The sequence below is a fragment of the Balaenoptera physalus genome (genome assembly GCF_965194825.1).
Source record: "Balaenoptera physalus genome assembly, chromosome: 14".
NCBI classification, from domain to species: domain Eukaryota; kingdom Metazoa; phylum Chordata; class Mammalia; order Artiodactyla; family Balaenopteridae; genus Balaenoptera; species Balaenoptera physalus.
The window spans coordinates 79,479,935-79,495,497 of record NC_138893.1 but is presented as its reverse complement, the minus strand read 5'-3'; the positions used below and the strand labels follow the sequence as shown (position 1 = coordinate 79,495,497).

Here is a 15,563-nt window from a genome sequence, read left to right as displayed (position 1 = left end):
CCATAGGTGTAGGCTGCAGCACCCCCTTGAGCTGTCTTTGGTGGTCCCAGATAGTTCATTCCAGCCCCCGAGAGTGCGTTCTTCCTTGTCACTGGGTGATGCACGCTTTGATGTAGGGCCGCACTGCACACGGAGTGGTGTAGGAGGGGTGACGAGCCTTATAAAGACTTCGGGTTCACCCCTCTCTTCGTTCCCTGATCTGCCTTCTCACCCTCCTTCTTACTTGGTGACTTTGAATCTTGAACCTCTCTGTGGTTGGACACGGCAGGACAGCCTCCTCGTTGTCTGTAACCACATTCTCATGTGTTCCGGACTGCTGCTTCCTCCGTCCGACTCCATCCGTTTCCAGCCAGTTTCTGTATTCTAGAAGTACATGAAGTTCCTTTTCCATTGATGTCCCACCTCTGTTCTCTTTGTCGTATTGGGTTTATGCCTTTTAAATTCTCTCACTGTCATTTTACAGGGATCTCATCAGGCAGGGGAGATGAGGGCTGGTCTACCGTTAAGAACAGTAAGTTCAGACTATGTGCTTCTGCCTTCCTGCCCTGGGAAGGACTTTAGAGAACACTGACTCAGTTTGAAATGAGGAAACCAAAATTAGAATAGGTATAGCAGCTGGCCAAGGATGAATGGCCTAGTAGGGAAGTGGTAGAGTATATTAGTTTAGAGCATAGACTCTGAGACCAGTTGGCCTGAGTTTGAACCCTGGCTCCATCACTTACTAGCCATGGGACCTTGAGAAAGATATTTAACTTCACTGTTGCTCTGTTTTCTCATCTATAATATGGGGATAAAAATACTGACCTTGTAGAGTTGTGAGAATTAAGTGAGTTACTATATATGAGGTGCTTAGAATAGCCCCATCACGATGAGTTGTCTATTAGTGGAGAAACTTAAACAGTGAGTTTCAGATCTTAGCCAACTCAGGCCCTGCACCAGTATGTCTTATGAGCTTCTATCACATGAAGTTTCTAAACAAATAGAAACACAGCCATTGCTAAATTAAGTGCAAAGTCATCATCCTGGTAGCTCAAACCCTCCGCAGTGTCTTTCACCTAGCCTTTTCTCCTGTTACCTCAGACTCCTCCCCCTCTTGCCCTATCCAAGCCATGCCTTCTAGGCTGATCCCCTTGGTCCTGCTTCTTCATGGCTGATTGGAATAGCTTTTAAATGCAGTCCCTAGGGCCCAACATTGATAACTGTATTATAGCTAATGGCACCATCAACTGCCTGGAGAACCCCTCTCTTGTCTCTTTTGCTGCTGCCTTTGCTGAGCTTTAAATCTGTTTAACAGAAAAGACTTTTGTCCTATTTGCCTCTTGGCTCCCATCAAAATTTCCTGGAAGGTAAGGACTGTGGCATAGTCATCTTGGTTTCCTCCAGAAGGCTGGTGAATTACTTCACATCTGCTAATAAGCAGAATGGAACAACTCAAAGATGGGTAGACCTAATGGGTCTCAACTACACCAACTGTGCATCCTTGGGTAACTAAATTAACTTCTGTTGTCCACCACTACCTCATGTACATTTTAAGACTCAAATAAGGTGCCAAACCTTGTACAAACCTGAGGAACTGTGAGAGGAGGATTTTGAGAACATGCTGATAATGAGACAAGCTGAGCATTGGTGACAAGGATTCCCTGCAAGTAGGGGGGGTTAAGAGAGATGAAACCCCAAGGATCTATTGGAGAGGACTTGGCAGAGGCAGGTAGTGTTGGCCAAGGGGAACTGTCACCTATGGGAGATAGTAGGCAGGTGACCAAGAGGACAGGAGTCTTGGATGTCTCCTGTGTTGAGCTGATGGTTGGTGCCCTAGGAAAGGATGAGATGCCTGAGAGAATGTGGAGACAGATCAGAGTGCTGAGGACAGGATTTTAGGGAAGAGCAACAACTTTTGAAGTTTTAGGCTAGAATTGTAGCCCATGGAAAGAGGAGAGCACTCTGTGATATAGCAGGAGACCAGGAGAGCACTGTCTAGGAGCCTGTGAGGTGAGAATTTCAAGAATGAATGCTGATTACTGATTGGGTATTTGTTGATATTAAGAGATTATGTGACTTTTTTTTTTAGATGTGATGATATTGTGTCTGGTTTTGTTTTTTAAAGTCCTAATCCTTTAGAGATACATAGTGAAGGATTTACAGATGAAATGATATGGTGTTTGGTATTTGCTTTAAGACTTTTTTTTGATGTGGGCCATTTTTAAAGTCTTTATTGAATTTTTTACAATATTGCTTGTGTGTTATGTTTTGGTTTTTTGTCCGTGAGGCATGTGGGATCTTAGCTCCCGGACCAGAAATCGAACCCGCACTCCCTGCATTGGAAGGCAAAGTCTTAACCACTGGACCACCAGAGAAGTCCCGGTATTTACTTTAAAATAAACTTGTGGGATATCTAAAAGGGACACACTTAAGATTCAAAGATACAAATAGGTTGAAAGTTAAGGATGGAAAATATATACCATGCAAACAATAAACAAAAGAGAGCTGGTGTGGCTATACTATTATCAGACAAAATAGACTTTAAGACAACTTGTTATTAGAGACAAAGAAGGACATTTTATAATGATTAAAAAGGTCAATCCATCAGGAAGACATAACAATTATAAAAATATATGCATCTAACAACAGAACTTTGAAAACATGAAGGAAAAAAAAAAAAACCCCTGGCAGAATTGGAGTGAGAAATAGATAATTCAACAATAATAGTTGGGGATCTTCAGTACTCCACTTTCAATAATGGATAATATGAGGCAGAAGATCAACAAAATTAAGTTTGAACAATACTCTAAACCAACTTGGCCTAACAGATATCTATAGAACACTCCATCCAACAAAAACAAGATACGTGTTCTTTTCAAGTACACATGGAACATCTTCCAGTTCAGACTATATGCTGGACCATGAAACAAGTCTTAGTAAACTTAATATAGAGAATAGAGAAACAATAAAGTCAATGAAACTGAAAGTTGGTTCTTTGAAAAGATCAACAAAATTGACAAACCTTTGACTAGACTGACCAAGAAAGAAAGAGAGAAGAATCAGGTGACTAAAATCAGGAATGGAAAAGAGAACATCAATATGGATCTTACAGAAATAAACTGGATTGTCAGGGAATACTATGAACAACTGTATACCAATAAATTAGATTATCTAGATGAAGTGGACAAATCCCTAGAAAGACACAAACTACCAAAACTGACTCAAGAGAAATAGAAAATCTGAATAGACCTATAACAAGTGGAAATTGAATTGGTGATTAAATTTCTGACAAAGAAAATACCAGGACCAGATGGCGTCACTGGTGACTTCTACCAAATATTTAAAGAGAAACTAATACCAGTCACAAACTCCTCCAAAGAGCAGAAGGGAGGGAACACTTCTCAACACAGTCTATGACGCCAGATACCTTATTACCTAGGTACCAAAACCAGAAAAAGACAACACAAGAAAATAAAACTACAGATCAGTATCCTTTGTGAATATAGATGCAAACAAGATACTGGTAAATCAAATCCAGCAGCCTATAAAAAGGATTATACACCATGATCAAGTGGGATTTATCCCAGATTGCAAGATTGGTTGACATCTGAAAATCAATCAGTGTAATATATCAATACATAGAATAAAAGACAAAAACCATGTGATCATCTCTGTAGACACAGAAAAAGCACTTGACAAAATCCAGCACTTTTTCATACTAGGAATTTGAAACACAATTTCAGATTAGGAATAGAAGATGTAGTGGTTGACTGGTCCTCCCACCCCACAAATGTCCAGATCCCAGAGTCTGTGAATGTCACCTGGTTTGGAAAAAGTGTCTTTGTAGATGTAATTAAGTTGAGGATCTAGAGATGAGATGATTCTGGATTACCCAAGTGGACCCTAAATCCGATGATGAGTATCTTTCTAAGAGACAGAAAAGACACAGAGACACAGGGAAGAAGTCCATCTGAAGTTGGAGGCAGAAATTGGAGTGATGCAGCCACAAGCCTAGGAATGCCTACAGTCATCAAATGCTTGAAGAGGCAACAAAGGATTCTCCTCTAGAGCCTTTGGAAGAAGCATGGCCCTGTGACGCTTTCATTTCAGACTTCTGGCCTCCAGAACTGTGAGAGAATACATTTTTTTCTTTTTTAAAAAAATTTTATTTATTTATTTATTTATTTGGTTCCGCCAGATCTTAGTTGCGGCAGGCAGCCTCCTTAGTTGCGGCATGTGAACTCTTAGTTGTGGCCTGTATGTGGGATCTAGTTCCCTGACCAGAGATCAAACCCGGACCCCCTGCATTGGGAGCGCAGAATCTTAACCACTGGACCACCAGGGAAGTCCCCCATTTCTTTTGTTTTAAGCCACCAAGTTTGTGGGAATTTGTTTTGGCAGCTATATTCAGAAGGGGACTCTCTCAACCTAATAAACCGCATTCATGAAAAACCCACCGCTAGCATCATACCTAATGGTGAAAGACTGAACACTTTCCCTCTAAGATCAGGAACAACATAAGGATGTCTGCTCTCATCACTTGTATTTCAGCCAGGACAGTTAGGCAAGAAAAAGAAATAAAAGGAAATATAGCTTGTAAAGGAAGAAGTAAAACTATGTCTATTTGCAGATCACATGATTTTATATATAGAAAAATTTAAAGAATTAAAAAAAACTATTAGAACTAATAAACCAGTTTATCAAGATTACAGCATACGAGATCAAAATACAAAATACTAGCAATGAACAATCTGAAAATGAAATTAAGAAAACAATTCTATTTATAATAGCATCAGAACAAACAAAATATTTATATGGTTACCATATTGTACAGTAGGGGTGATTGCAGAAAGTTCTTTTGGCAGCACTGCTGCTGTAGAATGGCAGTTCTAGAGAGCCAGGGCAGGCATTACAAACATGCTCTCCTGGACATCCACTTGCAATGACTGCAAGTAACATATTCGTGCAGTGGTTACTTCTTGTGATGAAGCTGTTGAAAATATCCAGTTCTCTATTGCACCTTGTAGGATGCAGTACTTGACTGGTTCAGAATTTGCATGTAAGCAGGATAAAATGTACATGGAAAAGAGATGAAGCAAATATACTAAAACATCAAGTATGATTATTTTGAGTAATGGGAGTATGAGCCATCATTTTGCTTCTGGCTCTTTGTAGTGGACTGTGCAGCCAGAGTTCTTGTTTTTCCCCACTTTTCCCACCCCAGACCCTGAAACATATGACTCAGGTGACATTATTTGAATTCCTAGAAACAGCCATGCCTGAAACTATTGCACTCTGGATTTACTCATTCCATAAACTAGTTAAGTTGATTTGAGCTGGGTTTTTATTATTTACAACCAAAAGAATACTTACTGGGATAGTGAAGCAGGCTCTGAGAGGCCAAGCTCTGTGCCCAGGGGTCACCCAGCGGGAGGTTCCGCAGGGAATCCTGCTTTTGACCGTCATGCTACTCAGGGCCCTCCACTGGGCACAGTGGTTGCAGGTATCCTGGGCTAAAAAAAATTAATAAAGAATTCTTATCTAATTGTGCTACTTTTCTGAATTTCTATGTTTTCCACAATGTGCATCTATTCCTCATCAAATTGGAAAAAAATTTTTTCAGAAAACTTGAGAAAATGTGATGTATGTAATGTAACATGTAAAAAAAAACAGGTGGGAGAAGTGAGTGGGATATAGATGAAACAAGACTGGCCGAGAGTTGATAATGGTCAACGCTGGGGGATGGATTCATGGGAGTTCATTATACTATTATCACCACTTAAAAATTTTCCATTAAAACAGTGAATGGTGATCAACAGTATTATCTGATGCAGAGGATCAGAAATGTGCCAGTTGACTTGGCAATGTTCCAGAGGGGCTCTTTGGAAGAATGTTGTGGAGAAGTCAGAAAACAAAAGGGGAGGAGTGATGGGGTTATGGGTGAGGAAAGTGGAGGCGGTAAGTATAGAGGTCTTTAAAAAAATATTTGGAGGTTAGACAACAGAAAGGATGGTTATTAAAAATAGTTTTAATTAAGTAGTCAATTTTCTATAGTCTCACGTGATTTTCTATATTTTTAAAAAATATTTTTTCACTTAAAAGTCATGCTTACAAGTTGAAAACTAGAAAAATAAAAAGGAGTAGAAAAACACAAACAAATGATCACCCATTGTCCTACTGGGAAAGGACACGTGCCAGTCTTTTCATGCATTTCCTGCCAGTCGTTATCATTTACCTGTTGATCTCTCTGTATTCACATATCAGATTCTGCTTCACACACAACTTTGTATTCCACTTTTTACACTGAATACTAGTATTTCCTTTTGCTGCTATAACACCTTGATAGCATCATGTAAATTAGTTACAGAGTATCTCATCATGCTGTGGTACTCTAATATACCAAGTCATTTTTCCATTTTGGGACAATTAAACTGAAGGAGTCAGCTCCCAGGGAAGGGGGCAGTAGAGGGTCAAGGACACCTGTCCATGGTTAGCCCTGGAACCGAGGAGTGCCTGGCCTTACTCTAAGAGTTGTGTTGGAGGAGTGAATACCTGAAAAGAAATTTTGAGTTGAGAAGGATGCTGTTGAAGAAAATCACATCAAAGGGAATCTAAAGTAAGAGAGAAACTTCAGAAGAGCTGAGGTGGGGCATTTGATTGGGAGTTGACGAGTTGGGAATTTGGTTGGGACTTGAAAGGGTTTTCTGATCCTGGGATTACTTGAGGCCAACTTTTCCTTAATTAATCAGCCACTGAAATTCTTCCTGATTAAGGGTAGGATAGGGCACAGTGTTTGGGCTAGGAGACTGCTGCATTGTTTAGAGTTCTTAATTATACTTATAGAATTGGATAGCTTTGTGCTTAAGAAGATGGGTTTGGGGCAATGGTCTGGATCCAAATCCTGGGTCTGCCATTTACTGGTTCTGAGGACTGTAGCAAATTACTTAACCTCTTTGCGCCTTGATTTTTTTCAACTATAGAATAAACAATGATATTAATATTGATATCTTAATATTTATTAGGATTACATTTAAAAATCTATGTTAAGCATATACAACAGAGCATGGAACCTAATAAACATTAAAAAATATTAGCTATTATTATGACTGACTTGGTTACAGGTAACAGAAATTCAACACAACTAGATTAGGGAAAAGGGAGGGATTTAGTGACTCTTGTAACTGAAAAGTATAAGAAACCAAGCATTTCTAGATCCATTTTATTATCAGGAATATCTTGAGGCTTCGCTTTCTTCTGTGTTGGTTTACTTCTCAGGCAGGTTTTCCAAAAGATGGCCAACAGCTTCTCTGTGTTTACATCCTACTTTCTGAGCAATGTCAGCAGAAGTCAGAGCTCCTTTTTCTTGAAGCTTCAGCAAAGACTTTGGAGTTGGGTCTTACTGACCTGGCTGGTATTCCCAGCCCATGAGTTATCTGATTACTTTGGCCAGGGGAATTCAATGCTGTTGGCTAGGCCCAAGTCCCACTTAACCTTTAGAGCTGAACCACATGGTCTGAGGGTGGGGGAGGAGGGATAGTCCCAGAAGAAAATGAGTTGTTTTTTAAAAAAAATTAATTATCTTTTTTGGCTGCGTTGGGTCTTCGTTGCTGCGCGCGGGCTTTCTCTAGTTGCGGCGAGCAGGGGCTACTCTTCATTGCGGTGCACGGGCTCCTCATTGTGGTGGCTTCTCTTGTTGTGGAGCACGGGCTCTAGGCGCACAGGCTTAGTTGCTCCGCGGCATGTGGGATCTTCCTGGACCAGATATCGGACCCACGTCCCCTGCAATGGCAGGTGGATTCTCAACCACTGCGCCACCAGGGAAGTCCAAGGTATTTTTATCAGAAGAAGAATAAAGGATATTGAGCAAGTAGAAAGTCATTTCTACTACACCTGAAGAAGCGGCAAAGTGGAGAAGGGCTGTGGAGGAAGGGAGGCAAGCAGAAGGAGAATCTGTGCCAGGTGGTGAGGCTACTAGGAGAGTGAGAGAGTGTCACATAGGCTGGTAGAATATTTCCCAAAGTGTGTTCCACATAGGCTGGTAGAATATTTCCCAAAGTGTGTTCCACTGAGTTCCAATTCAAGCAAATGTTAATAGGCGTTCTTGTGACAAAGGTTCTGTGGAGGAGGAAGTTTGGGAAATGCCAGGTATCTTTACTACGAAATTCTAGTTTTTAACACACCTCTGTATCTGGTGAATCTGCAGGATGGAGGTATAGGATTTGTGATTCCCAAACATATGGGACCATGGAACCTCTAGTCAGTGAAGCATTTTGTAGGATTAGTATCTGTGGAACACAATTTGGGAAACATGGTAGATGGTGATGAGGTTGGGGAATGCCAGGAGCAAGAGACTTTCCTGAAAGTTTGTAGGGGGACAGCGGTCTGCAGGTGGCTGTGGGCACTGAGGGGTAGACCTCTCCTTCTCAAGCATGGAGTCAGAGGATTCTCTCTTAGTCCAAAGGAGAAACCAAGATCAGATCCTTTTTCCTCTAACCAAGTTGGCCCTCACCCAGAGAACATACCCTCCCCAGATGTCAGTAAAGCAAACACAGAGGACTGCTGCAGATTCTAGCCCCTTTAGATGTAGCCGAGGAAGATGGGGAGCAGCCCCATCCCCGGGGAGAGCAAAGAATTACTAGGCCTACTCCTCCAGGCAGGGTGTGGCACACAATGATGGTGGGGCCTGATCTTGGAAGGTCTCTGCAGAGAAAGTTGTGTGTCCACCATGTGTGCTCAGGGGCAGGAGGGAAGTTCCATCACTGGGTGTAATAGCAGGATCTCAGACAGCACTGTGTGCCCTGGAGAGGCGTCGCTTTTATGGGGCTGCCTGGGAGTAGCCATGCTCTTATGGAGATAAGCAAGTCTTCACAAGCTTGAGTACCTAGGAGTCAACCCCCTAGAATCCTTTTGAATTATGTCACTGTAATCCTAATGTGCTCTTATAATCCCATGGTAGCTTTTGCATGGGAATTAATCCCACTGTACTCTAACAGAGTTGTGTGTTCTTCTGTATGACTTGAGACTAGAGGCTTCACCCTATACAGGGGATAGGCTGGTGACCAAAAGGGAAACATCTCATTGAAGGTGGCATTTGTCTGGAGGGCCAGTCCCCACAGAAAGGGACCCTACCACTACACTACCCTGAAGTGCAGTGCTGTTGTGAAGGTCAATAGCTACTGTTAATCAGTACGGTTTTAGGGACATCTATGTGCTAGGCACCAAGTTTTCAGTGTGCTTTTGTCGTTTCTGTGGATTCATGACGATTTATTTACAGTTGAGGAAATGGAGGTTCAGAGGTTAGAAAACTTTCCCGAGGTCACACAGATGGTAAGAGCTAGGGTTCAAATGCAGGTCTGTCTGATGCCAGAGACTATGCGCTTACATTAGGCAGGTAACAGAAGTGCTCAGAAAGCATGAAATTATGATACTCTTATGATTTACACAACAGGCTGGATTGGGCTTGATACTCATCCTGGGGAGGAGCCGTCACTGCTGCTCTTCTAAAAGAGGCGGCGTACGTCCTGGGGCATGGGTCCTGGGAGCCTCTTCATATCCTCTCTGTAGATGCCCTCTGGGAACCAGGGGCCATGGGTTTGAAGCTGCTTCTGCCAGTTCAGCTGTTCCTCGCAAGTGGGCATCAGCTGTAAAATGGCAGAATGTCCTGTCTTTGGCTCTGAGCAGCAAATGAGATAATTGTGTCTTGCAAAGCTGGCCACCCTGTCATCTCGTTTCCATGTTTGATGGGGTTCCTAAAAATTGGTACCATTTGTTGAATACTTCCTTGTGCTCCTTTTCAAGGAGTTTTGCTCTAAACGGAAGGAGAGAAATTAGGTAGTACCTGGAGGGAAAAGTGAGGTTAGGAGAGGCTGTTTTTTTTTTTTTTTTTAATAAATAAACCAGTGAATGAATGAATAAACAAATAAGTAATAAGAGCATGTTTGTATGCTGAAAGGAATGATCAGTAGTGAGGAGGCATATGATGAATGGGAGAGAGGGGAAAGATGGCTAAAGCTATGTCCTCAAGTAGGTGAGAGGGGAATAGATTTAAAGCACAGATTGAAGGAATGGCTGTAATCAGACATTTGGCTGAAATCTGGATATCCCATACTTACAGAACCCTCCAGGCCCTACCCCATAGGAGGGACACTGTGGGTCTTGGGGAAGAGCCTTGGACTTAGCCAGGGGGACCGGATCTCCGATGGCCCTGTGCTTCCTCTGGAGGGGCCTGGAACAGGCTGGATAACTTCTATGAGCTTTGGTTTTGGTCTTCTTGTAAAATGAAGATGATTTTACCTATTCCACAGAGTTGCAGCAAGTATTTAACAAGATAATGTAAGCAGAACACTTGGCATGGAAAATAAAAGTGATTTCAAGTCCATCATCGAGAGATAACCATGTTTACCATTTTGATATATTTTTGCACCAGTCTTTTTCCAACTTAATATAAATACATACTTAAAAACACTATCGTTCTTTACATACTGTTCTGTAACATGCTTTTAGCACTTAAATATATTGAGGACAATTTTCCATGTCGTTAAATATTTTTCTATAACATCATTTTTTAAATGTATGCAGATCATTACAGTAGGTGGACTTACCGTACTCTCTTTTAACCAATTCCTGTTGTAGACATCGTAGAAGTTGTTCCTTACTATCTTCTATTATAAATAGCACTGTTACAAACTTCCTTTTGGCTGTATTTTCTCATACATCCATGGTTATTTCCCTACGGAAGTTTTTGGGAAATGGAATTTCAGCTGAACTGTGGACAAGCTCTTTTACCTTGCTACAGATAGAGGAAGAAGAGGATTTGGGGGATAGCACAGACGGTAGAGTGAAGTGTGGTACCCAAAGGGTGTTGATGAATGGGTTGCTGTCATTCTGGAAGCAGGGCTCTGGGGGTCTGAGATAAATCTCTAGATGTGGCCTTTCTCCTTTAACAATTTAATTGCTGCTCTGGTTTAAGACATGAAGACAAACTTACCAAATATGAGGGAGCTGTGAAGCTGACAAGGATATGTTGAATAATGGAATCAAGATGCAAGGGAGACCCTTAGTGTCAGGAAGAATGGGCTGAAGCAAACAGGAGAGACTGAATAGGGAAAACTGTACTGTCTTAACAATGATAAATCTAGACTGTACATGTTGGGGCTAGAGGAGAGCTGGATGAATGTCAGGTCATGCCAAAAAGACACAGGGGTTGATGTGATGTGGTTGCCCCCCAAACTCATGCAAAACAACCCAATAAACCTCAGGTGGTATCAGTTTGAGTACAGTGTCCAGACCACGTATCAGTGGAATGTTGGTAAGATGGAGCTCAGCCAAAAAAAAAAGTGGTGAGGCTGGTGAATGATTTAGACCATGGCTGTGCAACAGAAATACAATGCAAGCCATGTCTATCTGTCTACCTATCTATATATCTATCTATCTGTCTAAAATTAAAAATTTTCTAGTAGCCAGTATTATATTTTAGATAACCCAGTCTATCCAAAACATTATCATTTCAGCATGTAATCAATATAAACAAATTATTAATGAGATATTATTCTTTTTTTCCCCTTAAGTGCTAAGTCTTTGAAATCCAGTGTGTATCTTACACTTCCAGCACATCTCAGTTCAGACTCTAAATTTTCAATGGTCAAAGTGAAACCGAAACAAAAGTGTGTATTTAGTGGGAAAGTATTTCATACTGCTTTTTTTTTAAATTTAAAATTTAAATAATTAAAATTAAGTGTAATAAAAATTGAGATCCTCAGTTGCACTAGCAACACTTCAAGTGCTCAGTAGCCCCATGTGGCCAGTGGCTGTCAATATTGGACAGTGCAGGTCTATGCCCTGTGGATGCTACTCAAAGTGCGGTCCATGGACCAACAGCATCTGCATCCCCTGGGAGGTGGTTAGAGATGCGGATGTTCAGGCCCCACCCAGAACTCCTGAGTCAAAATTTGCACTTCAGCAAATTCTCTAGATGCTTCCTGTGCTTACTACCATTTGAGAAGTAGTGATCTAGATGTCAGGTGATGATTTGGGGAATTTCTGAAGAAACTGAGTGTGTTTTGCATGGGAAAAGGAAGCCTCAGGAGACTGTGATAACAATCTTCAAATATTTAAAGGCCTGTATGTGGGAGGTGGGAAAGATGTGGTCTCAGGTGGAAGAACTAAGACCACAGGTGGAGGTAGGGCTGGGGTGGGAGAAAGGGAACTGAACTTTTTAGAGCTTCCGTAGTTAGTCTCACTTAATCCTTGTTACAAAATAACTGGACTTGGAGTTAAGTCAGACAATCTGAGTTTGAATCTCACCACTGCTAATCACTGTGTATCTTGAAGGAAGAATTGCTTAGCCACTCTGAGCCTCAGTTTACTGTCTGTAAAATGGGGAAAATAATAATCCACCTGCCAGGGCTAATGTAAAGACTGTGTAGGCAAGGACCATATTCACTGTATTTACCACACCCTTTCTGAGCTCGGCACAGACCTGGCATAGATTCAGCCCGCAATAACGATTTCTTTGTAAACCAGGCAAAGCTCTGATGTGTGAAGGATGGCTATTACTGCTATTAGCAGCAGGCTTGTGGTTTGGGTGACAGGTTGCGTTTTTCAGTAGACACAAATGAACCCTGCCCCTGCGCGCCTTCATCCCACTGAAAGCCCATTTTTTATTTACAGCCCCAATTGATCTGGATCGATCTATCCTCAAACCTTTTCATCAGGAGGGTGAAAATAGAAAAGCAGGGAGGGGAGATCGGGGCTCCTCCACCTTCCCTTGCTCAGCAGGTGGTGCTGGGTCTCTGGCCACTTTCCCACAGCTGGGGTAAAATATCTCCAAAGCATGGTACTGGGTCATTCCAAAAGGGGGAGGAACCTGGCCCATCAGAGCATTTCTCTGCTAAAGATCTCATTGCAGACTCGCCAAGCCACATCTGTGCTCTGTCAAGTAAACAAAGAATATCTACAGCTCTCAGGCAGGCACTAACATTAGCCAAGTGAGGGCTCTTTGGGGACCAGGGAAAGGAGGCTCACATTTGAAAATGAACTACTGTACGTGGATTTATTGCACTCCTCTTCCGATGGAGAGGGGGAAATATTTTTCTCTGGGAGATTAGAATTTACTAGTGGATTCAAGTGTAACTTTGGAGAGTGGCGGAGGTATTAGATGTGGCAGTATCACAGTATTATTTTATTGGCAATTAGATTTCAAACTGGCGTGTGTATGAAAATAAGTCTCAATTATGGACCTGCGAAATTTCTCCACCATCTGTCAGCAGTTTGCTCCTTATGCCACAACATGTGTACCTTTGGAGGGAAAATGATTTAATAGCCCAAGTCAAGAGGTACAGCTCACCAAATTATACTGGAGTTTATAGCCAAGGACTGCATTTGTGATTTATGATGCAGAGAAAGCAAATAGAAACTTCCGTGCATGTGTGCATGCATGCACACACACGCGCGCGCACACACACACACACACACACTTCAGGGTCTCACAGAAGTCAGAGATGGAGGATACCTTCAAAAGGAGTGAGCTTAACTTCTTCACTTTACAATTGGGAAAAATCAAGTCCCAGAGAGGGCCAGGGACTTGTCCCAATGACACTGTGACAGGGGGCAGAGCTGGAACTATAACCAATAGGAAACTTAGGGTTGGGGCAGTGGTGTGTTAGTAAATGTGTAACAACCTCTGGGAAAATGAAAGCCCTGATGTGTAGTGCTTGTCTATTCCTATGATGTAAATACTTTCATGGTGGTGGTTTCACACCAATGCGATGCCACTGAATATGGAGTTTGGAAGGGATGTACAGTTAGTTGTCTCTCACAAGCCAATTTCTGTGGTTCCGGTGTACCATTGTTAAGGGGAATGAAATTGCTTAGGGAAATTTGTGGTTTGCCTGTCCAGCATCTGTTTCCCCTTCTAGAAAGAGTGCCCTAAGTTTTCCTGAGGGCATCCACCCCTACCATGTTCTTGACCTACATAATTTGGGTAGGGTGATCCCATTCAGGTCCAGGAGTGGCACGTGACCCAGGCCTGGGCCAATAAATGTATTTTAATCTCCCTGGACATTGATTGGTTCAGGGATGGGCTTGTGGCCCAATCTGGCTCTGGGAGTCAGGCCCAGGACCTTTGTTTGAATTGGTGGTCTTAGAGCTATGAAGGAGTGCCCTGGATCTAGTGGTGGCCAGTTTGCCACCACGAGAGAAGAGGCTGTCTGAGAGTGAAGACAAACACAGAGGAAAACAGAGCTGAGAGACAGAGAGAATAGAAAGAATGGGCCCTGAGTATATTATTTGCTTCTGGATCTATCCCAGCTTCAAGTGTAATTTCTGGACTTTCTGAGAATCAGTGAACATGTTTCTTTATCAAGCATGTCGCTTCTGGTGGAAAGAGTCCTAACTAATGAGTTTGTCCCTGAGAGTTATACTAGGAAATCTCTAGAGCCTTTGGGACCTGATGCTTATTGGTAGAGTTTGAACTCCATGAGGCCACGAACGTTGTCTCTCTTGGGCATCATTGCTTTCACAGAACCCAGCACGTGCCTGACATATGGGAAATGCTCAGTAAATATTAGTGGAACATCTTGTATCAGTCAGGTTTTGCTGTATTATGATGCAGTAACAAACAGCCCCCAAACTCAATGGCTTATAACAACAAAGTTTTATTTCTCACTCAAAATCTTTTGTCATTTATGTTGGTTGCAGCTCTGCTCCATGCATCTTCATCTTAGGATCCAGACTGATGGAAGAGCTCCCATCTGGGACATGAGAATCTCATGGCAGAGGGAAAAAGAGCAAAGGCGGAACCTTGTGATGGCTCTTAGAGTTCCTGCTTAGATAAGGTACTTGGCACTTCTTCTCATGTTCCATTAGTCAATGCAAGTCAGTTGGCAGGGAGGTGTCCTCTATAGCAAGACACTGCATGCCACAGATATCAGGAGAGATTTATAATCAATCCCCTTATGGGTTGGGGAGTGAGTAACGGGAAATAATAATACAGGTAACCACACACTTAAAGGGAGAATGTGGGAACGCAATTAGACCTTATCTTGTGAAACTGAACATTTGAATATACACTGACCCAGCAATGCCCAGAGAGCTTCTTGCATGTGGGCACCATGAGATGCATGCGGGAATGTTTCTAGGAGCATGTTTGGTACAGCATAAAACCCCCAATAACTCAAACATCTTAAATGTCTGTAGACTGGTGAATGGTTATATAAATTAGAAGACATTTACACAAAGGAATATAAGGCAGCAATGAAAACGAACAAACCCCAGCTATTTGGAAAAACATGAATACATCTTAGAAACATATTAAGTGAAGTAAGCAAGTCTCCAGAAGACTACACAGAGTTTGATTCCAATTTTATAAATCATTCTCATGTGAAAAAAATTATGCAAAACATAAATGAATGATAAACACAAAAATCGAGATTTGGCTGCTTTGGGTGGGGGAGAGTATGGGGATGGGATAGGTGGTTACACCTTACTGGTGATGGTCTAGCTTCTAAGTTGGGTGGTGAGGTGGGGGGGTCATTTTCATACTATACATTTTAACACATTTGTTAGATTCTTTCATCTCTATCAAA

General features: G+C 42.0%; 1 protein-coding gene and 1 long non-coding RNA gene across 7 annotated transcripts in view; both read left to right on the top strand.

Annotated features, from left to right (window-relative positions):
* The window catches only part of RPS24 (ribosomal protein S24), a 596,901-nt gene that overhangs the window by 64,077 nt on the left and 517,261 nt on the right, over positions 1-15,563 (top strand). For all 6 annotated transcript variants that reach the window (XR_014253619.1, XR_014253620.1, XR_014253621.1 and 3 more), the window contains exon 5: positions 14,677-14,813. Coding sequence is in view for 3 of the 6 variants with exons in the window: in XM_082425792.1 (XP_082281918.1) it covers positions 14,677-14,808 (132 nt within the window). In the remaining 3 variants the exon portion in view is untranslated. Of the gene's footprint in view, positions 1-14,676; positions 14,814-15,563 lie in introns of those variants that run through there.
* On the top strand, positions 7,559-9,874 carry LOC309643233. Its single transcript, XR_014253644.1, has 2 exons — positions 7,559-7,977; positions 8,014-9,874. It is a non-coding gene; the product is annotated as an uncharacterized lncRNA (long non-coding RNA).